General features: G+C 41.0%; 1 protein-coding gene across 5 annotated transcripts in view; it reads left to right on the top strand.

Moving 5' to 3' along the window:
• pard3ba (par-3 family cell polarity regulator beta a) overlaps positions 1–25,140 on the top strand; it is a 121,298-nt gene that overhangs the window by 15,673 nt on the left and 80,485 nt on the right. For 4 of the 5 annotated variants that reach the window (XM_011606100.2, XM_029840114.1, XM_029840116.1 and 1 more), the window contains exons 3-8: positions 4,765–4,939; positions 12,144–12,250; positions 19,225–19,307; positions 23,072–23,158; positions 23,356–23,481; positions 24,640–25,109. In XM_011606100.2, the coding sequence (XP_011604402.2) occupies positions 4,765–4,939; positions 12,144–12,250; positions 19,225–19,307; positions 23,072–23,158; positions 23,356–23,481; positions 24,640–25,109 (1,048 nt within the window). Of the gene's footprint in view, positions 1–4,764; positions 4,940–12,143; positions 12,251–18,747; positions 19,084–19,224; positions 19,308–23,071; positions 23,159–23,355; positions 23,482–24,639; positions 25,110–25,140 lie in introns of those variants that run through there. The other variant, XM_029840118.1, reaches the window with a different exon arrangement.

Here is a 25,140-nt window from a genome sequence, read left to right as displayed (position 1 = left end):
AAATTGACCTGAATCCACTCGTTCCTGGGACTGTATAACACATCTATTTTCCCCATCCACAAATCCCCTCGTTGCTGTTTTTAGCAGTGTCAGATCTGGGACATATTTGCTAAATTTACATGAAATGCTGCAGCCTCCTGTATCCAAAGACAGGAATTTACTTGAATGCGTTGGTATTTTGATCAGCGTATCAGAGGCATCAAAGACATGTTATGTTCGATGTGGATGTACGAGCTGCTCTCTGCAACTGCTGGCATCACTTCAAACAGGAGGAAAGAGCCACTAAAAGGTTCAAGGAGTGATGTATATGTTTCATTTGTTTTAAAGATTTGCCCTCCACAGGTTTGACCAGAACATTACTGCCTATTTTTACTTTAAAAAAAAAAAAGTACACAATAAATGTGTAGGCTTACAGCATATGTGTTCTCTTATAGATTCATGTTGGAATAGAAATGGCCTATTGAGAATTATCCATATATAAGCTATATAGTCAAAGATACTGCCTACATCTGTACAGTAGCTTAATATTGATAAAACAAAACTGATAAAGTTGTGTGATTGGATCCAGCTGTGACACACTTGAGTGGATAACATTGCACATTTTCATACATGGATTCTCTGTCATGTAAAAATGTGACATACCACACACAACTGATCTGCTGATAAAGGAAAACATGAGATGATAAATATGTATTGAAATGTTGGTTAATATAGTACAATTTGCTTGTTTAATTTAACACATCTGAAGAGTTACAGTGTGTTACAATGGATGCAGAACAACAGCTCTGTACAAGATCATACGTTTAAAAACTGAATAACTGAACAGCTTTCTAGTTATTAAATCGGTTTAATTGCATAACCAAACCTATATTCAGTCTGTAGATGCTCTGCCACACTTCCAGCAGCGATGGAGCACCTGTGTGTTCATCACATCTGCTACCTTTTGAGCAGAATTTGTCACTTCCAACAATCACTTGATGTTGTTGCTGATTCACACCTCGGCTGATTAAAATTCAGAGAATAGAGAAACACCAGATGCACAGCAGCAAGATATAAAGCACAGAGGTAGTGTTTCTTTATGCATACCACCATTTGACTGTCAACTGCTCTTAAAAGTCTTGCAGCTACGTTGATGGCAAAATGTGTGCACCAAAGCTAACGAAGGCTTTACACACAATGGAAGACTTTTGCTCCCTCTGACTTAGGATGAAAAGTTAAATAGCTGTAGTGCATTTGTTCAGAACCTGTGTGTTTTCTGCTGTGTAGGAGAGTTGTGTGTGCGAGGACTGGGTTACAACACTTCTGTCAATGCTGCGGACTCCTGAATTATGCATCAATTGTTCAAAGAGAGAATGAAGAATAGCATGAGAGGAGGAAAATGGAGAAAAGGGTGGCCGTTGTAAGATAAATGACAACACAAAAGCAAAGCATCTCAATACCCCCCCCCCCCCCCCCCACACACACACACACACACACACGCATACACACACATGCTGACATACACAGACCAGTGCTAGACAGCAATGAGAAACAAGAGGAAGAAAAATGGTTTGATTAGTGCTGGCGAGTGAAATAGGGAAGTGTGTGTTTGTGTGTTATTGATGCTATGACGTTAAGGCTCGAGGCTTGAGTGGAACCAGCTTGCAGTAGTTTTGGACTAAGCAAGGTGGCACTGTTCATCCTCAGTTTTTAGAAAGTGTTTACGCCTTGATTTAAGATGTTGTTTTGTAATGTATTTTTTAAGTGTAAGTTCACTAAACAGTCCAAGAACCTTGTGTGTACAAGATGTGTGTGCCCAGTGCTGACAGTATTTTCTTTACATACTAAAATATCATCTATTAGTGGGTAACATTTGGAATCAATCTGGTTTACATCAGCTGAGAAATTGGTTTTAAAACCATTGAAACTCAGAACTATGGATAATATAGAGTTAGGAATGTATGTCATGCTTTTCCCTTTAATGACATGAGTGTTGATGGATTAAAACTGCTTCCAGAATTGTGTGTCGGGAGACAGTTTTGGGGTGTGGTCATGAACTTTTCAAATCTAATACAACAGGTTTTAATAGCCTGTGAAACCCATTAAATTAAGTACAAATTTGTAATGAGTGAAGTACAGTGAAATTTCAGAATAACTGTGATTTCATTTGTAAAGATTCCAGTTTTGACTTGAATAATCCCATTTTGCATCAAGCAGAGAAAACATTTGAGGCGATGGCAAAAACTACTATGATTGGGTTTAAAACTATCCAAAACATTATTAAAATTTGAAGAACATCTTTAAGGACGAAATGTGGGAACGTATTCCTGAATGATTGTGATCGACAATCACTTAAAAGTTTGGTGAAATCAAATTATAGGAGTCCAGATTTACCCCGTTCCAGAGTGATGGGGTCATCAGAGTCAGGCGGATAAAATGACCCACCAAGTTGACGAGATATTAGTGTGTGACCTTTTTTTTGGTGGCAACTTCTCTCTGAAGAGGTGGTGTTTGTTGGAGTATGTTTAGAATCCTGAGCTCAGGGGAGTGTGCCTGCAGGCCCACATGGCGTTCTCTGTCTCTGCTCGATGCATGCTATTGTATACACGCCTTTCATGCACTTTGGGTGTGTCTGCATTCATGTGTTATGGGACTTAGAAAAAGAGGTGGCATTATTCAGCAGCGGTGACATGCACAATCCCCAGGTCCATATCAATATCTACCTCCAGACACTGCTGGGAAAATAAGGTGATTGGTTCTGTGGAATACTAATCGCAGTCAGGAGGGACTGAGAGGGAACTGCATGAAATAAAAACTCTGAAACATTTAGGGTTTTAATGCCAGGACCTGGGGATCCACCTAAAGATCCTGCCACTACAGCTGAAAGATGGCTTTTAAAGCTAATTTCTTATTTAATTTCTTATTTTTTTTAGCAAGTTTCCAGTTTCATTGCCTATACTCCATTGTGCCATAACATGTCCTTGCACAAAACCAGTTTTTACTACAGCTACTACATGCTTCCACAACAATTATTAACATTTTAATCTTTATTAGAATTTCTTTGGAGGGTGTCAAGGGTACACCCCTGGATGAGTCATTTTGACTATAAATCAATGTTATTGAGACATTTGCATGTAATTTTATAATCTACTATGCCTATATATCAACATTAGTTTGAGAATGTTTAGAGAAGCAGAAAACATTAACTTATTTAACTTTAGTCTAACAACTTTAGTCTATTTTTCAGTGGCATTGTCTTCTATTATGAACTAATCTTAACTGGAAACATGAAAACATTTTGAGAAGTTCCAGACACATTTTAAATAGGAATACTGCCAAGCACCCAGGCAAAAAAATCTCTGATTATTTCCTCAGACCTTAAAATTAAAATAGCTGCAATCAAATGAACTGTTGAATTGGAATCCACAGTGCCTAGAATTTGTGTTTGACTCTTCACAGTAATTTATATGAATGTTGGCTTGTTTCCAACTGATGGTATCATTATTTGAAACATTATAATATTATCATAATCTAATTAGGGTTGCAAAGATGTAGCTGTTATTCTTAAGCTTATTCCGGAGCTGCAATTCCTGATGGATGGTTTTGATACTTCCTATTTGAGTGATGAGTGGAAGCAGCAGGGTGGCCATCATCAGTATCAGTCCCCCGACCGTGTCGGGAAGAAGCTCATCGTCACAAGCCCTCCGCACATTAAAGCAAGCTGTTGTTTCGAACAAATAAATCACGTTTGAAGCCATCTCAAGTGCATGTGCGTGCATGCAGACTTCCACTCTGATTGATGCCGTCAGAGACTTAGAAATAGACGGAGGCTTGGGAGGAAGGACGATAAGGAGAGGAAAAGGAAGGCAGATAAAGAATAGAAAGCTCCAATAGCATCCATCAAGCTCCACAATCAGATTGTTTTCTTGGTGTTCGGGCCTTTCTTCATCCGCCAGCTCCTCAGTCTCTCATCTGTTCTTTCCATCACTGTCTGGAATAAGCAGACACAAACACACACAGACACACACCCATCTACTTTTATGACATCAGACAGGTGAGATGAGGATATTGAATCATGAAGGTTTGAGGTGAGAGGTGGTGTCTCGGTGTGATGAATATTGCATATTTCCTTACCTCCCTGTGTCCATTGTTTACACACACACACACACACACACAGTCACACACTCCTTGCTGTTAATTGATGATCTGCACTCATCTGTTCTTTATAACCATCCCTTGTATCACTTTTGTTGTTTTTCATTAAGTGGTCATTTCCTGTGCTTGCATCTTCTAATGAGAGCGTCACGCCACCACGCACTCATTTAACAAAGCACACACACACACACACACCTACCTTCGCTCTGCCATCATATCCCTGTCTCAATTAGGATTGTTTGTCGTCCCTCTGCCCTCCACCCCCCATTCATGTGTCTGGCCTCATCTCATTACAGCAGCCGTGTCATTGTGTTTGACAGCTTCTCATTCTGTTGTCAGATCTCATTTGACCACTGATTTCGTACGCGCACACCTCTTCTTCTTGTGCGTGTCTTCGGCAGCGGGGCCGCTGAGCTGTTTGGTTGAAGTGGTTTATCTCTGTAGAAATAGTTTAGTTCCTCACCTGCACATAGACACATGGCTAAAAGGAGCGAGTTGCAGAACGACTGGCACGATGAAACACGCCAAACCCTCAATACGAGCCAAGCACTAATGCAACAACCAGTCATTTTTGCCTGCTGTGTTTCAAAATCTTCATTTCACTCCTTAAATGTTTTTTGTGTCTTGCAGCTGGTTGCCATTTTTGATGAAGTCCATGCAGTTCCAACAGCCAGTCCTAGTGAAAGCATGTTCAACGGTTGCTCCAGTTCAACCAGTCCCGAGCCCCTCTACTACTTTCCTGACCTGGACAACAAAGAGTCCATCAAAGGAGAGATTGAAGTCAACGAAGCCATTCTGAAAGCCAGTATGTGAGAATTGTTCTATATTTCTGTTCTGCTGTAACGTGACGTGAAAAAAACATGGCTTTCTTAATCAGGACAGGTAAAAATCAGACAATATTACTTCCATAAATTCGGAAAATTAAGCGGAGCTGTTAGATTTAGGCTCAGATTTGTTGGAGCATGCTTTGGGTGAAATTATTTGATCAGTTCTACAGTGTACACAGTTTTCCCTCTCACATCTTTCTTTCTGGTTTTCTCCCATTGCTGAGACTGAGAACTGGACATCTTCTATAGGCACTTTTTAAACTACAAGCAACGGTATGTTTTCACAGATTGTTCCCGCTGCATGGGACCACTCCGACAGTTTTCGTTTTTCCTGTTTTTATTCTGCTGTGAAAGTTGTTTTCCCACTGTGATGCTTTCAAGGTAGCACAACTCTCAACCAAGAACTTCCAGGCCTGCCTTTGGAATCACCGGCTCCTGCAGTACACGTTGTCATGTAATTAGAGTTAAGTTATTATGCAGCCAGACATCACCTCTGTTCAGTGTAGCTGCATGTGATGACAAATGAGCTTGTTATAAAACGAGAAAACCCTGATCAAGGATGTCTTATGGAATAAGCTGAATGGAAATGAGGTCGTACTAAACAGTTATTCAGATTAATTAACTGCAAGAGCTAATTAAGAAAGTCTGACTAGACATTGGTGTTCCCCTTTTTCTTTTCTCTTTTTGCTTCCTTCAGGTTGCACCTAGTAATTTACTGTCGCTTACTCTGTGACCTCAGAAACGTTTAAAATCCATGGGTCAAAAAGCCACCACTACTTTGTTTAACTGTTTCCTTTTGTGTCCATTTCCTTCCTTTAAATTTGCGTATTTTATCCGGGTGGTGAAGTATTTGCAGTGATAAATGATGGTTTAATATTACTGATTTAGTAATGCAACAATGGAAAAAATATGTATTTATATGACTGATGGTGAGTATCCATATTTATTTAAAGATATAAGGCACAAAAGATCCCGTCAGGTTGACATGGAGGTTCTAATTCTGATCTCCACATAGTGTTAGAGATTTAAACAAATGATCCTGGTTAAAGGAGGAATGTCACAAGATGAAGATAACAACATGCAGCCTCATGTTCGTCATGTTTTTATGTCTGGTCAGTGGTTAACATTAGAAGAAAAACAATAACACCACAAATAGCAGCTGGGATTGTTGGCTGAGGTGCACTGAAAATAGACTTATGAAATAGCAATACTGCTATTTCTACAAATGGCAGTATGTGTTTATCATCTTTATTGTGTATTTGTTTTTTTATATAAATGTTGTTGCTGTTTTGGTCAGATTTGGAAAGAAAATTGCGTTTAATTTAGTTTAATGAAGAAAAACCAAGTCATGAAACTTTACTACAGTATTTTATTATATATCCTCTGTACAAAACATTTAGTGTGATTTGTAAATGTCATTCTTTGTGTCCTTTTTGTACCCTGCGATAATATAAATGATTAATATTTGTGTCTATATGCATCCACGGGTGACGCCGGGCATGGATGCATATAGACACTCCTGTCCTTTGCCCCCGTGCCCTGCTTTCCTTACTTTATTATTCAGCTTTAACCACCTGTCGTCCAGCTTGCCACCAGGCCCTTTGGACCTAGACCTATCACCCCCCAACAACGCAGACATTTTTCAGCCTCCATCCTCCCAGTGTCTGCATGGCTTCCAGCTCTAGCTAGATTAGCACTGTTGACTGTTAACATGCCCAGGACCCAGCCAGGCATGAATGGACCTATTCCAGCTCCCTGCCACATGGTTTTTACCCAGTGGGACCTCTTCCTGCCCCCACCCACTAGCCCTGTTGAACCTTGACTAACTTAGTTATGAATTGACCCTGTGACGACCCTCCTATAGAACCAGACTCATGCCATTAAGGCAGCTTTTGTCATCCAGACAAGCATGGACTGCATGCACATCATGCACAATATAACAAAGGACCCACAGCATGCAGCTTAAACAGCTGAACAGACTAAAGGGGATGGGTGGGGGGGGGGCTTTTGTGTGTAATTTCTGTGTACATAAATGTGCGTGCCCACCCATTGCAATACGATCGGTTGTTACCTGGCTATTGCATCACATCTGGAATGTGGACGGAATTGTTCTTTTCCTTTAGTGGCAGGTTATATACATGTTAATTAATTACAGTTTTCCTTGTAAAGATATAGCGAAACAAGACAAAACCGTTTGGGTTAATCTGTATTTCCAACCTTTGGAATAATAACCGACCATTCCAACCTGGCTAGTTGTTGCCCTTATAGATGGTAGTATTAAGGTCCAGGTTAGCAATGTCAGTGGTGGTGGACAGGGTGGGAAGTATTTCAGTAATCAGTCAGGCATCCAAATGTTTGTGTGTCAGGTGAGGCTGTTTGTTTGAACAGGGTGATTGGACTTTACACTGCCCCAGTGGGATGATTAGACCCACATTGATCTGCTGCTACACGGACCCACACGTGCAGAAAAAAAAGTCCTTATCACATCATCCCATGAGCAGCCTGAACCGGACTGCTTTATTGATCCAGAGAGAAACAAGGCCACCTTGGCCCGCAGCAGGAAAACACACACTCGGCTCACCAGAATATAAACACACACAGAAGCCCAGCATTTGTGACAAACACACACATTCACACTTGCAAAAATGTGCGCATGCTTGCACATACAAACTCAAAAGCAAACAGTAGAGCACACATTAGGGACAAGGCACTGCAAACTCACGCGGTGCAATATTTTGTCATGTCAAATAACCCTCAGTTAACTGTAGTTCCTCATTAATACAGCGGGGTCTATATAGCAGTCTATAGAGTCTATTTGATGAAGCTATATAGCATCTGCAGGGGGTGCTTCTAATGTACAGAAGAGTTATAACGTAACTCTATAAAACAATCAGCCTAAGCCTTTACGACAAGACAAATGCTTTCTTTATTTTTATCTATGTAAGAAATATATATATATATATATATATATATATATATCAATGATGATGATAATGGGTATCATTTTAAAGATAGAATAGAATAGCGATAAAAAATATATAAAATTTCACTCCAGGAATAAGATAACATCCAACAGAGGCAGGTTTTCCAAATAGGTATTTTCGACAATAATCAATCACATTCAAGTAACTGGTCTGCTGAGCTACGCTGACGTTTCATCACTTTGACGCCGTTAATACACTGGATGCGATTGCTTTGCTGTATGTCTGCTCCATCCTCCGACAAAATGCACTGGCTATCTTCAGGGATGACCTGCAGGAAGGGGTGAAGGAATTCCTGGTCGATTGTGTGGTATTACTGCTTTGTAGTGTATAAAGTAAACCTCAATAGAATAAATCTTCTCCAGTCAGAGGAATGGAAGGCTACATATTTTTGTCTTTTGGATTTGTGTGCCTTTAATATTTGTAATTCCACTATTTCCAGTCTAATGTTGAATTGACAGATTATTTATTGTAGATTTATTTTTTCATACAAATATATTTTGAAAGTGCCGGACCCTTTAGGCACAGTTGAAATGGATCCACCCTAAGCACACGATTTTTTTTTATTTAGAAACATTTCCGGATGTTTTATTATGCTCCGACATCCAGGAAAAATAGAAGTCATGCACATTGTTTCGGGGGATTCAGGAAGGGCGGGGCTGGGAATGAGTCGGATCAGAAGGGAGTCGCACCTGGTGTACACTTGGGTAGAAAGAAGCACACAGATAGCTATCAGAAAAGACACGATGAGATATTCCATTCGTTGTTGGCTCTATATATGGGTCTATATATGTATATATGACCAGTGTCTTTGTTTACTTTACATTGATGGCAAAGGGCTTTGGATAACCCTGGACAAAATGATTTGGAGTTGGGTCTGACGGCTGCTTTTAACTAATTTTTAGCTCCGGAATCTAAAACTGATCTCAGTTTTCCTCTATCACATCAACTTTTTGAACTATAGGATCCCCTATAGGTAGTTCAAAGGGTCCCCTATATTGATAGCTGCACACACCGTCTCTATTGTAACTGCACCAACAAGTTGCCTGGTCGCTGTAGATGAGTCCAGTTGTAATTAGCTGGCAAGTCTCACAGCAGCTAATCAGTGGAATTGTGCTTATCTGGAGGGCGAGCTGTGGAGGGAAAAAATGCTAGTAAAAAACTGACCGCGATTTTGGTTTTGGCATTTCAATTTTAGTTTCAAACAGCATAAAAATCTAACTCAATAGAATTTTTTTTTTCAAATTGTTCCCCAGTGTAAAAGTTACGACACAATATGATGTCGGAAAAGCATCACCCGGAAATTTTGTAGTGTTGCGAACCACTCGTAGCTCCCCTGGTCTGCAGTCCCTCTGTGTAGCTATAACTTTTGGCAGGGGGCGTCTGTGGCGGTCGCCGACCATGCAACACTGATGCCCCCGTAAACTACACAGACGCATAATGAGACCTGTTACTTTTGAAAGGCATTAACCCAACTCTAGTTTTGTGATCAAGAAGGACCTAACTGTGCTACAGTTATGCAAATATAAAAAACTTCCAATGGTTTAATTTGACTAAAAACAGTGGAAAATCTTCTCAGGACACTGGTGGGAATATTTCCAAATTCATCCATAAATTATATGTCCATATTATATACACATTATTTATAATGGCTCCTGCTCCACACCTGGATCAGTCAACTGACCTATGAATGTTCCAACTGTTACCCTTATCAGCATATGAGAACCTTTGTGACACAGCTTCACTCCTATTAGTTCAGAGTGAACCAGGGGGTGGAACCAGTGACTTTCAGGTTCCTTCCTATGGCCTGGCTACTTGAGAGGTATAGGAGGATTGATGGAGGCAGATTTGACTCCAATGGATATTGGAGGAGGATTTATGATGTCTATTGGGCAATAGACCCTGAGGGTGACCATGGAGTGGCCTTAGCCACTTTACAAATTTATTTCATTGATTATATAGGTTATATATGATGCAGTCTATATCAGTTTCAGAATCCATAGCCACTTTGGAAGAAAGTCAGTTCTTGCTCCATGCTAACATGCTAACCGCATCAAGGGCTGAGACACACCTACTTGGGGTGTTGTGACCTTTAACGGCTCCTTCCAGACAGAGACAGTGATTTATATTTACATCAGGGTCTGTGGGAGATGTGTTCAGGTCTGGAAGTACTTTTGGTTTCATTGTTACTTAAAAATAGCTAAGGGTTTCAGATTCTGAGGGAGTGATATAGATTTCACTGATCAGGATATGGTTCAAAGAGGCCTCGTTAGCAACTCAAGACTGTCTTAAAGTTAAAATAGAAAGTCTTTGTTCAAAATAAAGTTACTTTGCAAACTCTTTGTTTAAAGTCAGTGCAAATCTAAGACTTGTCTGACTGAGTGTTTCACGGTGTTGGTGTCAAATTTTCCAAACATTATCACCCTAAACAAAATATATATTCATAGAGCTCTTGCCTGGAGTAAATTTTCAGCTCACACGTTAACACTGTGTGGGCAGTGCACTTTTGGACTGGTTTCATATTCTCCTTTTCTATTTGGAAACAACTTAACTGTGATGCCAGATTTGGGCATTTATAATTTGAATTTGTGTTGATGCTTCCTGTTATAATTGTTGCCATTAAGAGTAGAGGTGCACATGTGCCAACATTTTTTGTCGTGTTTGAGGACACAATTACAAAAGATTGATCAATGTCATTCAAAAATAGCTGCTTTACTTTAGCCATTTTTTAAATCATACAAAACTGATGAATAGTGAGATCTAAAATAACTATTTAAAATAAAATCAGTTTTAAAACAGCCAATTAACTCTCTTCATTGTAAATGTAATTTTTTTTTAAATATGATGAATTTAAGCCAAAGAAAATGAACTTGTGTTCAAATTTAATCCAAAAAAGGAAATGTGTGTATATCTAAAGGCCAGACATCAGACATGCTGTAACGTCATGATTAAAGCGCAGTTGCATCATGCTAGGTTTACACGTGACAGTTGTGGTCAGAATGACCCTATTTATCTCAAAGTGAGACCTCTTGACCACCCGTTTCTCCCCTAATTGTTGTCATCCCGTGCTCTCTCTATTCTGACCACGTTAAACGAGGACCCTGTCACTGACCCTCCAAAGGGAGATTGATTACAGGAAAGAACAGAGTTTTGTTTCCAATCTCTTTCTGGGTCTTTTTTCTGGTGCTGCCTCCCTCCCTCCCTCCATCTCTGTCACTGTCTCCCAGCTCGCTCCTTCTTGTTTGTTCTTATCACATATTATTTTCCTCTCTTCCATACATATTTACCTTTTCTCTTTCCACTGATTTAAGTTTGAAACGCCCTGCTCCAGCGACTACACCTGCATGTATCAGACTTCTCCCTTTTGCTTTAATATTGAGCGCATTGCTTGAAGTTTGAGAATAGATTCTATTAAATGGTTTGATTGCAATTTACACAGGCCAGAGTATCATCTTTCAGATTTTGTTCAGTCTGTGTGTTAGAGTTAGGCTTTGGTACAAATAGATTAAAAAAACAGCTTTTAAGAAAACCCTTTTTTCACCATTCAAGGGCAAATGTATTCAGTTATGTTTGAAATAATCTCTGCCCCCATTATTTCTCCTTTGCTGTATTCTTTTTTAAAGTGATCATTTGGCCAGAAACAGATGCTCTTTTTTATATTGCTGTTGTTTTACAGATGTTTTCTGATTGTACAAAGTAAAAAAAATAAACTGGTGTGCTACCCTGAGGTGCTTCCAGTCCATGACACTGTGTTTGTACTGACAAAAGGGTTTGGAAAGGTTTTGTTTTAAATGGATTTGAAACCCGAATGGTTGCATTGCCATGTTTTAATGAACCCGTATATGGTTGTTCATTCATTATTCCATTTCAAAACAAAATTAGGAAATCAAAAAATTGGTTTGGCTTTACCTTTGGAGATCTGTTTTTTTTTTTCCATTTTTTGTTCCTTTTTAAAACAGAAAAACCAAAACATTGTTTTTGATTTTCTGATTTTGCGTTGAAACAGAATAATAAAAGAATGAACCCTACACGGGTTGTGATGCCACCCATATACCCATAATCACCCACTCTGGACTATAAAGGCTTCGCTCTAAATGAATCATGACAGCATCATATAAGAATAATTAAATATCTGCATTTTCTACTTTATACAGAACCTCTGAAACTGACGGATTATATACCTGTCTTCATGTCCACTCAGACACACCTCTGTTAGTGAGGAGCAGCAGTGATTCAGCCCTGGTCCCTCCACTTCAGACAGCAGCGACCTCTACACCGGAGGAGAATGGCAGCGCCTCTCTGGAGCCCGTAAGCACACTTAGCTAAATTTTGATGTTTGCCAGAAGGGTAAAAAAAAAAGAGTGGTATTGCTTTGTAGAAATCTGTTTTGATATCCATGTTTGTGTATCTTTTATTTCAAAAGAAGATAAATTTTCTCAGATTCCATGTATAAAGGCACTAAATAGAAGGAAAAAGAGGGAGAATACTGTTTCAGGAACAAACATACAAATTGTCCAGTGTCTGGTTTGATAACAGACAGGAACATATTCCATTTCCCATGATGTCATGTGCCAGTCCCTGGTTGCATACAGACGGGCCAAGAGAGTGTTCCCGCTGTGGCCCAGCTCACGCCCCAGGCTGTGCTTTCAAATCCTCTCCTCTTCCAGACAGGGTTGCCATTATGAAGGACATTGTTTGCTCTCAGTCACTGTACTGTTTGTGGTTCTGAGTAAGAAGGCCACGTGAGGTCACACTCGTGATGCCTGCATTAGGGGGACTCAGGTAGCGAGTGAGGGGGAGAGAGTCCTGTTGTTCCCCCCATCCTGTTCAACATCGCAGTGATTAAGCACAACTCTGGCATCAGCAGGCAGCCAGTAAACATGATGACAGAGCCCATATTTGCCGTCTGAAAAATGTCAGGGCTGATCCCCTTCAAACTGCACAGCCTGGACACACCGACTGGGTTGTTGAAGAACATTTCTTATGTCCTGGTGCCTCCTCTCCATGTAGTATGTAATGCTAGTTTCTCTGCTGCTAGTAGTTTGAATATCAATGTTTTCTGCATATTAAACATTTTAAAGCAGATTTTGCGCTCATTTCAAGGACTGTCAGTATCGCTAAGTGAGTCAGATATTAATTATGGGCATGTAGCCATTTACAGTCCATCTGTCCTGGAATAAATCATATATAATCTGACAGCTAACAACGTGTCCCTATTAAACATGTGTATGACAGGATTTTCTATTAAACATGTTGGTAACATGCATGTTTTCACAGCGAGCTAGCCTGGTAAATAGTATCGGCAGAAATGATGACACTCCCCAGTGGGAACTGCCAAAAGCAAAAATATTAAAGAAAACAGCAACGAAGGAGGAGGTAAAAAATAAAGTAGCTGAGGGGCTGTGGTATTCCAAGAGAATATGACTTCCTACTGGTCCATTAAGTGTGGAGTTTGGCCCACATGCATTTTTGTTCGGGCATTTACCGCCACTTTGACCTTTGTGCTGTAATTTTCTGTAAATATTGGCTTTTTTTATGCAGGTTTTTTTTTTAAGAAGGATGCGATGCTGTTCTGGAGGTGTTTCGCTTTGCCCTAGTTTTACGACACTAGGGCACGGAAATGTTCGCCAAGATTCTCCCTCCTGAGGTTGAAACTTATACAACAAAGGTTCCCACCATCCCCCCCCAACAAATTCACCCCAGTTCATCAATATTAAGTAAACGTGTTGTGCTCATCCATGTACAAGGTGCTTAATGTACATCGTGGTAAAACGGTGTCTGCTAGGTTAGTGCTCCTCTTCTGCTGGGTTCCACAGAACAACATGTAGGTGCCAACTAATCCTTGTGCATCTCCCAGGAGTTTTCAGGAAAGGTTCTCAGTTTAGTTCTTTTAAATGGCTGCTAGGGAGTGTGCAGTAGAGTCTCACACCTAAATTATCCTTAAGTTCCTGCAGTGGAAATGGGATATTCAGGGACTGTTGAGAAGCTGATCCGGCTGTAAAGAAATACTAATTTACTGCTGTTAATGCAGAAATGTGAACAAAAGTATCGTAACACCCATAATTTCAGACGATATTTCTACACATGTACTCAACATTCAGAACTAATGCACAGATGACAGTGGTGAATGGAATTGGTGCTCATGTAAACTTAATGACAGGAGTTTTCAATTCCTTGTTTAAAAATAGATTCATTATATGTTGCGGTAAGTACGTCACCTTTGATGTAGCTGCCAGGTGAATCAATAATGAACTTTTAGAACCAAGAACATGGCTGCTGTGGTTGTGTGTGTGTGTGTATGGGCTTGTGCATGTGTGAGCATAGTAGGACATCAATGCTTTTGGCCACTTTATGTCCTGGTCTGGACCTGATGGACTTTTTTAGATCAATACACCATCACTTCATCCTGGACTCATCCACCACAGACCTCCCCTTATCTTGATGTACTAACTTAAGCATACACTCTTAAGCACCGTGTGTTCTTGCGTGTGTGTGTGTGTCCTTTATTGTCTTGGAGGAGGTATTGAAACCCAGATAAAGTGTAATTAAGGCTGATACAGTGATAAATTTGCCCCTGCCTCTTGAATTGATTTTGCTGCCTGATGTGGTGAGGACCAATGTTGATCCACTTGTCTTTCTCTTTGATTCACTTATGTAGCTCATTCAAACAGTTCTTTTAGTCTTTTTTCCTGCTAGAAGGGTCAATGAAAGAGATACATTTGCTCTTAGCCTTTTAACTTGTGACTTTTTGCCTTTAATTAAGCTAATAAATATATTTAATGAACCATACTGTTGGGTATAAATAACATTTGGCATCATTAAGAGTTTTTTTATTGGGAAAAGTGTTTGTGATTTTTGTATTTCTAACAAACTGTCAAATGGCTTCTTCTGTTTTCTTTGTCTGAAAGCCAATTGAGATGTGGTTTGACAAAATAATGAACAAATAAGGCAGTGGTGGAAGGGGCCATGACATGCCAGACATCTTTCCATTGTATTTCTTCTCCTTTTGGACCACATCTCATCTGATAAGGTGTTTAATTATCCAGTCTGAAAGCAGAACGGCACCTGACCTTTTTAACAGGTCACACTGCCCACATTGTTTCCAGCCAGTCTTCTCCACCTGAGATGCTCTAGCACTTTTAATTTGCTAGGTTCATCTTCTTTAGTGCAGCTGCTTCTTGACGATTTAGTTTACACTTCTCATCACATCCATCTGTCGCAGCCTGTAAAATGAATATGCATGAAAATTCCCTGGCTTACATATCACATGACGTTTTGATTTAGCTTTTTTCTCCTCACTTGTGGCCAGTAGCATCCATGGCTGAAAGGCTTGAAGGCACTTTTAGTTTTTTATACTCTGAATCTCCTGTGGTCTCAACCACGAGGGTTAATGGCAGCAACATCATTTAAGACTTGTAAACTGGCTGAATGGGGGGAAAACAACTTCAGGGGAGACTTTACAATTAAATATCCAAATCAATGGCTTCTTCTGCTTTTCCACTTCAGCCGTTCACTTCACTTCTTTCTATCTTGCTCTTCGTAGCACCTCAAACTCTTGGGCTGATTGTCAGCACCCAAGGGTTGACTGATGCAACACGCGTCAACACCTGGCTCCACTGAACCTTGCTGATTCTTCTGCAACGAGTCTCATGTTATCTCGCCGTGTTTACATTCCTTAAGGATATTACATCAGTCGAAATGCGCTGATGATGAGAGATGACAGAATTTGGCCACAAAAGTCATTTGATGTAAACTGGGGAAGAATCCAAAAGGTTTCAAAATGTTACTGATGCTGTGGTTCTTTGATGTGTTCATATTTAAACACATTACACCCCTTGGGTCCCATTTCTCACCTTAAAAGCACGCGTACAGACATGTAAAGAAGGAATTGTCACACCGGCATAATAAATATATGAAAGGCTTTCGTTAAATGAAATAAAATAAAATCGCTGTTTTTAACAAACGCAGAAAACAGAACACCACGGTGGTCACCCTTTTCATATCTATTCAAAACAGTTTACATACGAATATTTAATTAGGGCTGTCAAAGTTAATGTGTGAATGGGAATTACTCCATCATGATGATTATGATTATTCATAGTTAACCCATCAGCAGTAGAGAATGACCCTCAACGTCTCTAGCAATACATGTGGGACAGATTGTCCAAGAAGAGGTACCACGGGTTGGAAAGGGGCACTTGATCCAGCAGTGACAGGCAGCAGCATAGACATTGATACTAAATGCCTTATCGACTGGGTTGGCCTGCTGCTGTGTCAGCACTACTATAACTAAATGGACTTCATGTCATACAGCACCTTTTAATTGAGAAACTTCTGTTAATGTCTCACCTTTATTCATTTCCACGCACTAATATACGTGGGGAATATCAGTTGTCAGCGGACTGTTCTATAGTGAAAGCTATTTAGCTTCTTGATCCCGTCAATGACGAGCTGATGGACGTTCTCTGCCAAGACGTGTGCATGACATGGAGCGGTTGAAGGAGAGCGAGTTGGTTGACGGTTGTGATAATTCTGTCCATTGATTTGTCGGAGGCCCGTTCCTCCAGAATAGTGACCATCCACTCCATGAAAACCTCAGCCTGGTCAAAGCCAGGTGATGTCTGGAAAGCACCTGCAGAGATGTGCACGTTACCCTGGCTTGATGGCTGAAACTTGGAGTAAGACTTTCACTTGCACAGGAGCAGGCAGTTTTAAACGTGGCTCTTTCTTCTCTGATGGGCCTCTGACTGCTCAGGATTTGATTCTTTGAAATTTGTATGCATAGTGACACGGATGAAGGAATTCTGAATGGTAATACTCAGTATTTTCCGCAACGCTGTCAAATTATGCTCTGAAAACGACATAATGGCAGAAATCATGCAGACAGATTTGATCAAACCTATGTAAGGTATTTTACTGGAAAATCTGTTCGGACACCTAAACGAGCCCTCTCCGATAGGGATGGGGACGTCGGCATGGCGCTGGTGGGGTTTCTATGTGTTCATTTCTTTGGACAGCAGAAGCACCCGATAAAAGATACTAAACATCAACTTGGTTCTCTCAATGTACAAATAACAAAAGCCAAGACAGAACAGTGGACCGACATGGAGTATCATGAACTTCAGATCAGAATAACTTGTGACCCTCCCTTCTTTCTTCAATAGTTTTGCTCAGGCAAAATGGAACATGATAGTTTTTATAGATTAAAAAGACTATTTAATAGTGATTCATTGCAGCTAATGCACAGCAAACTTGATTGATCTGATTTAACATTTTAACGTTTTGACAGCACCAATTTTAATATGTTTGATCCTTTGTATAGGAGTCATTGTGTCAATGGTGACAGAAGTGGCAGGCAAAATAGAGTTATTATCCCTTTTTTAGATTGAAATGAGTGTCACTGTAAGTGTGTTAACATGAATATCAAGTGTTAAACAATCTCATAATTTTAGGAACTGCTGTGTTACTGAGAAAACGAATCTCTCTTGGTGTCGAGGAGAAGCTTTTTTGCTGCTTTTATTTTAACTTATTGACAAGCTTTTATGTTCGTTTCTGCTCTGGTTCCACATGACAGAAACATCTAAACCGTATCATCAAACTCAGCTGCAAGGCTTTTGGTGCACTTTGAGAAGTGGCAGGCTCTGGGTCCAAGCCATAGTATGGGAAAAATATGGAAGTAGTTCTAGAAGTGGCAGGAGATGCCATAACACCTTCAGAGCACTGTTGAGGTACCCTTTAGCAAGGTACCAAACCCAAATGCTCACAGAGGGCCCTATAATGAGCTGGTGACTCAGGGGTGTAACCTGCCTTCATCCATATGCAGCTGGGATGGGCTTCAGCACCCTCCCCATGACCCCAAAAGAGATAGTGGTCAAGAAAAAACAAATCACAACAAATAATGACAGATATACCAGTTTGGCATTGCTGATCTACTGGATTAAATCCAGCTCACTTAAAGGAATCAAGCTGGTGCTAATGGTCATTCCTTATGAGCAGAGGAAAGCTGTCTGCCTGGTCACCAGCAGGGTTCCATCAGTGGTGAACTACTGTTTGATTATGGAGATTAATAAAGCGCTCTCAATCTGGGATTAGATTCACGCTGGGCATTACAGAGACATCTCTGAATATCACAGAAATAAACGAGTTTTTGTTTGTGTGTGTGTGTGTGTGTGTGTGTGTCTGCCTCACACATACCCACAGGCGATGTCTTATGCAACTTATTTATTAAGAAACTCATAAGGGTTTCCATGACACTGTCCCACTACACATGGGTATAACAACTGTATAACAACTTTGAACGTGTTTATGATGAGTGTGCACATGTCCCCGTGTGCTCTTGCCGCATTCATATTCCTAAAGGTTTTGTTGATGTGCACTTGTCATCTGTGTGGGCGCGTCAGCTAATGGCGTTGCAGGAAGATGCACATCAACAATAGAGCTACCAGCTTGTCTTTCTACCCCCGCACACACATGCTATCTATTGTGGGTTAATCTCCAACTGCACACAGAAATGGGTCACTATTTGTACTGGCAAAGTGTGTGTGTTCTTATAAATATATATGTGTGTGTGTATGTGTGCTAACAATTGTATATTTATATTTTTTACATTTTCTTCTCAGGAGCCTGAACGATTGTTAATGATTTTCAGAGGAAACGTATGCATGGACGCACACATTTTATATAGCATTAATTATATAGCATTAATGTTTGTCTGACAGGGTCCGCTTGGGAGTAGGGTGTTGTGGTGGTGGGGGGGATGCGAGGGAGCAAGCTGGTGGGCGGAGGCTTTTCAGCCATCACCACGGGTAACACAATGGAAGTGACAAGGCAGAAGGACCTAATTGCACCCTTCTTGTTTGCAGCGATGTGGGCCTATTTCTCTCTTGTTCCTTGAGAGTGTTTGAGGATCTCGTAGCATTTGAACGCAACAGTTCTATCCCGTTCTTCCTTTTTCTTCCTTTCTTCTTGGGGTTGTTGATTTTTTTGTGCCATTTTAAAAATAGAGCTGTGCCTTGCACAGTTCAGGGATGGAGGTTGGGGGAGGGAGAGGGAGACAGATATGTACATAGAGTGAAGGAAGGACAGCAGCGCATGGTTGCGAGCTTGGCGTTCGGCGGTCATTCCGTCTTCACTGTCTGCAGGTGATTGATTGCAGCAGTAGATTATTTGGTTAGCTAGCAGCTGACCTCAGCACTGACTGCTGTGATATAGACAGAATTCCTTTGATTCTTTAGCCGTTGTCATCTTTTGACTGAATAGATCTCTTTTGTTTTTGTTTACAGGAACCCACCAATGGACGACGAGGAGATCTGAATCCGCTGCACACAGACGGCCCGCGAGCCAAAATGAACCAAGTTGACTTCAGGTAAGAGTCTGCGCAGGTGTGGATGAATCTTTCTCAAGGTGGGTACAGCAGCAGTAATGGAGACAAGGCTTAAAACTCAACGCTTAGTTTGACAGCCTGATATTGTGATGGGATTATATCTGCTATCACAGACGGAGCTAAAAAGAGAAGAGTCCTCCACTTCCCTCAATTTTACAGTTGTCCAGATTTAAATGTAACCGGATATATGAGACCTTCCTTTAACATTTATTAGCTGTTCACTGCCTTAGATTTCTTTGGTATTAAGCGAATAAATAGTTAGTCTGAAAAATGCTACCTATTGCCTCATTGTGATAGTAAAACCTCAAAAATAGTTGCATACTATTAAATGACAGAAATAATCTGCAGTGCCACCAAATATTGAGAATACATTTTGGTTTCATCAATAAAAGTATAGTAACGGTGTACAAAAAATATCCAATAGACATAACCACGCTAAATTAGTAAATCTATGTTCAGGTGCCCTAATGAAGCATAAAAAAAGAATAGAATTTCCATTTCTATTACATGAATTAGTCATTCATAAATAAGATTGAAGAGCCTGCCATACTTTCACTGGTTGTGTACATGTTAGAATTGCAGGTATGGGCCTGTCAATCACATCTCTGGCATCATTGAATTCAGACTATTCCATTTTCCAGGCTGCCACTCTTGCATTAACTATGGCAATTGTTATCCCCACTATCAAAAACCCTCAATCTAAATTAAAAGATAAATTTGGCACCACTTTCCTCAGCTGACTGCTTCGGCGTTTTTGTGTGTACTATTAAAGATAACCACACAGAGATTTCGATTTTTTTCTTAGTCTTCTAAAGTGCTGTGATGTTCTGACAGCACTGTAATACAATGACGCCGTGGCTCTCACAAATAGTTTGCCACAGTAACAGATGGTTGGTTTTCCAGCGATTCTTGGCCCCAAGTTTACAAAAACCCAGCTTCTGCTAATGTAGAAGGGAACCAAAAATGGGAGCTCCATCTGTCTCTCACTCCTTGTTGTTGCATCTGTCCCACTGTCCCTTGCCTCTCTCTCTCATCCTGCATGTGGAATGTTTATAGTTCTTTCAGTGGGATGCTAAAATGTACGAGCTCTTCTGCATAAAGTGTTGAATCATGAAATTGGTTGTACTGCAGTTTTCTGGTTCATAGATGTGCAGAGATGGCCTGTATCTATGAAGAGTTTGTGCACCAGCTTCCTGTTCATTAGGGGCTTGTTGGATTGTTTAGCATCGATGAAAGAGATTGCAAAAACTGTGTGTTACGTGCTCGCAGCTGAATAATTTACATGTAACTGTGTAGGCTGATACATGTAAATTTGATGCATGTGTGTATCTGTAAATTCAATTTGGAGGAATGTGGCTGGTGTGTTTGTGAGCATGCAGAAAATGTAATAATAACAATGCAAATTGGATGCTCGCGTGGGTGCGTGTACGGTATGTGTGTGACCCTGGCTGAGGTTAACGAGTGTGAGGTGACAATGACAGAGTAGTATGTGGTAATGATCCCAGCCCGTCCTTGGGTGTGTATGAAACACATAAACCTTGATTCTCTCTCTCCTACTTTTCAGATCACAAAAAAATTAACAATGCGTCTCCTTCATTTAGAGTAGATGAAATGAGGAGGTAGCCACGGTTCATCTGGCATTTCTCCGCTGGTGGGATGGCACTGATGACCAGATCACTGCCATCTCCTCCTGGTTTCCGTCTTCTCTCCTCTCTCCCGCTCCTTAACCAGAAGGTGCTTTCTGCCTCATCCCCTTCCTTGTTAGCTGCTAGCTTCTTTTCTTTTTATTCCAAGGGCCGTGAGCATACTCCTGAACGGGCAGGGAATTTCCCACCGCTGACCTCGATCAGCCATGCCTGCCAACCTTTCCCCCTGCAATGATGCAGAAGGTCTTGGGGTTTAGCATTCTTTCTTTCAAAGGCCTGTTTTTCCACCGCTCTTCCCATTGGACCATGAGTTCTGTTAGGATGATTTTATTTGAATCTTTAGACAATAATCCACATCTCACTTTTGGACAACCTTTCATTTCCTATGATTGGGCCTTTTGCTGCAGACTGGGTCTTGTTGCTGTTGGCTTTGGTAGATTTTTCCCTTCCCTTTTAACCGGGATGGATGCCATTTTCTGAAGTGGTTGGCATTTCTTCATTCATCCCTTTCCAAGGTTTCATGAGCACCTTTTCAAGGCACCACCTTACCTTCCATGGATGAGTGCTGTTTTAAACCCCCAAAAAGATGTGCGCTATAGTGCCCCATGAGTTGGGATTCCAAGGTCGGCAAGGGGTTGTTGAATGCCTGACTCCATTTTTGGGCCCCAAACTTTCTTCCCTGCAGCTGTTAGGAGTATCGATTTTTCTGCTCAGCTGACCCTGCTAGTGTGGTTTCTGGCACTTGTTCGAGATGTTGGTCTAATTGGTACCGTTCTTTGTGGTCAGTGCATGTGATTCGTTCCCTTGCTTTCTGGCAAATGACTCGTTGGCAGCTGAAAGATTATTGCCCAGTCAGTAATTCTCCACTAGGAGGCTCTTAGCTATTTGCTTGGTTAAATCCAGGTGGCAACTTTATTTTTTTTTTAGCCAGGCAGTGTATTTTCTCAGTGAGTTGGATAAGCTTCCTATCCATGTGACCCACTGCTGGAGTTTTGCCTCTCTAAATTTCACACTCTGTTTCTCTCTCCACTGATTGGCAGTTGTAGCTCAAATTCACTTCCAGATTCTGGTCTTGCTTATGGGTCAGTGACTGGAATTGGTCCGACTTCTCTAAAATATTCCCCTCTGTCGCTGTCGTCATATCTATCAAAGGTCACCAGTTTTTTTGGATGGGCAGTTATTAAATAACCTTTTACTTTCACTTGTCAGAGTAAATTTAGGCAGTCTCCTTTTTTTGCTTCATGAACAGTTGCTTTATATCTACTTGTCTTTGTCTTTCAAACCTAATTGACCCATTCTGTAAAGCTCAAATAAGTAGTTTCTCACCGTTACATTTGTTGTCATGGCTTGATTTTTTTTCTTTTTACTTTTCTAGAGTGTCCATTCATTGAATAGAAGTTTCAGTTTAGTTTCTGGCTTGGACAGCATCCATCTGAAATGTTAGAAGCTCTCAGTCTTGACTTCTTTCCTCATCGGTAGTCGGCCATTTCTCTTTGACCTATTGCAGAACCTAGTCACAAAAGTCTAGTCACAGTGGTTTCGGTCACACGGTGTGTACATATAATATTCAAGTTACAGTAAAAATAATAAAGATCCAGGTAGCTATATTAGACAGATACAACAGATATTGGAAACATGACCATTGCATGCTTTGACCATAAACACAGAGAGGGTGCGGTTATCTTTCAAGAAGTTCCTCTTCCTTCTCTTCCCACTGAAGGAGCACCCTTGTTCCTCAGCTGTAGTCAATGTCTCCTCAAAACTGAACATTATTACAGAGACTCATTCAGTTTCATCCTTAGCCACTTCTTTGGGGTTTTACTTTATTTATGAATGACTTTGTCCACTGGCTTGATTTTGTTTTGAGGGTCAGGTAGAGAACGGGGTCAAGAACCCACTATGTCTCACTCTATGTCTCGTTTTGTTTTGTAGGACTGTTTATATGTTCAGTTTGATCAATATCTTTGTGGCCGGGAGCAACAAGCAAATGTTTGAAGTGCTTTCACACAGATGAGGTGTTTGGGACTGTTTATTTATATGATCCTCAATTGTAGCATCTGCATCTGAATAAGGAACTAATATTGTTTTTGTTATTGTCAGGACCCTGACAAGGACAGTGAAGTTTCCAGGAGACTGGGGGCCCCTGGGTATCCACGTGGTTCCCTATTGTTCCTCTCTCAGTGGACGGTAAGGAGGCACACAAATGTAGAAAACGCACGCAATATTCTCAGCATCCCCATTATAATCAGACTCCGCCCCATACTGAAGCAGATGGCAATGTTGACTCACAAGACTGCATAACGAAGTCGGGCACTGGCACATAACCATAAATGTGTTTACCTCTATAAATTCATATCTTCTTTTCATTGTGCATGTGTTGCAAGGACTCTGGGCCTTCACATTAAAGGGATCGAAGAAGACAGCCTTGCCAAGAAACAGAAGCTCTTCCAGGAGGATGAGTGTATTGTCCAAATCAATGATATCCCACTGCAGGACAAAACTTTTGCACAGTGAGTATGCTTGGTTTGGCTACATGATGCGTACAAGACAAACAACCACTGTAATGGGCATGTCCAAAATTAAATATAGAAAATTATGACCCATACATAATTGTTAATACATTTTCAATCCAACCAAATAACACCTCAAAAGGTGACTGAGAACATCTTTTTAAGCTCAATAGCTACTTTCTCAATTTTTGTATTTGCAACATCCCTCACGTTGATCCTACCAGGACCTTGCCTTCGAAATTTTAATCTTTGATAATCGAATCTACAAAACAATGTTCTTCACAAGTCTTTCTTTGGTTCAGATTTCAGTTTTACAGTTTGTACTTGCCATTCTGTAGTTCCAGTTACTATCATAGAAAGACAAACTATCATACTTAGGGGGTCGTCTAATCATTAGGTTACATCTTAGTTATGCTGCTATAGGCCAAGGCTGCCGGGGTCCAGAAACATGATCACCTGACAGGCCTCTGTCACCCCACTGGGTCATGGTTTCCTCTCTCCTCCCCTCCCCTCTCCTCTCCTCTCCTCTCCTCTCCTCTCCTCTCCTCTCCTCTCCTCTCCTCTCCTCTCCTCTCCTCTCTCTCCCCCCCCCCATCAGCAGGAGGGTCCCCCTACATGAGCCTGGTCCTGCTTAAGGTTTCTTCCTGTTAAAGGGGAGATTTTCCTTGCCACTGTTACTTTTCTGGGGTCAGGCCCTGGGATTCTGGAAAGCGCCTAGATACAATTTTGATTGCAAAAGACGCTATATAAATAAAGATTGATTGATTTTGAGATGGGGTGTACTTTGTGTGTTGAACTAGAATAAAACCATTTAACTGAACCGTTAGCAGTGTTGTGTTCATGTTCACTAATAGTCGACTATTAGTGCTGTAATAGGAGTCCATTGCAACATCTCCCCATCTGATCTGGACTGAATTCCCAGACCAGCTGGACGAGCTGTGGCCTGTGTTCAGTCCAAAGTAAAATACAGCTGATAATAAATTCTAGTTCAGTGCCTCCCAACTGTCGTCCATTTGCATTCTGCTCAACATTCCCAGCCCCTTTGCTTTTTTAGAGTTTCATAATTTCACTAAGCAATTCAATTCAGGCTGGAGACTGTACGTTTGAACCATATTTAAATGTCATTTTTACTAATTCTGCTGATTTTTCGTGCCCTAGGTCACAGGACGTGTTTCGCCAGGCGATGGCCACTCCATCTGTGCATTTGGAGGTTCTCTCTGTGCCCAACAAGACACCGTATGAGAAAAGTTTGATCGGGCAACTTTTTACTGGCGATGGCAGGGATCTCTCTGCCAAAACAAAGAGTCCAATGTCTCTTCGCGTTAAAGCAAATCTTCAGCCAGAACCCAAAGGAGATAAACTCCACACCAAGCTGGAAGTGAGGCAACCAGACATGCGTTCCAAGACCCCAGAGCCAAAATCAACGAGCCCTCCACCAGCACTCCAGTCTGGACAGGACTCACAGGAGAGGGTTTCCCAAACTGCACCAGAATCAACAACACGTGCCTCCCCAACACCCAAAGCTCGTAGCCAGAGCCCCCTGGCCACAAGGAGCCCCATTATACCTGGCTTACCAAACCTTACCACCAAAAGGGGAGGAAAGAGAATAAAAATCGATCTAAAGAAAGGTAACTGCAGGAAAGACATTTTCTATCACTG

This window comes from Takifugu rubripes, chromosome 8 (genome assembly GCF_901000725.2).
Source record: "Takifugu rubripes chromosome 8, fTakRub1.2, whole genome shotgun sequence".
NCBI lineage: Eukaryota > Metazoa > Chordata > Actinopteri > Tetraodontiformes > Tetraodontidae > Takifugu > Takifugu rubripes.
The sequence above is the reverse complement of the archived record's forward strand: the minus strand, read 5'-3'. Positions and strand labels throughout refer to the sequence as shown.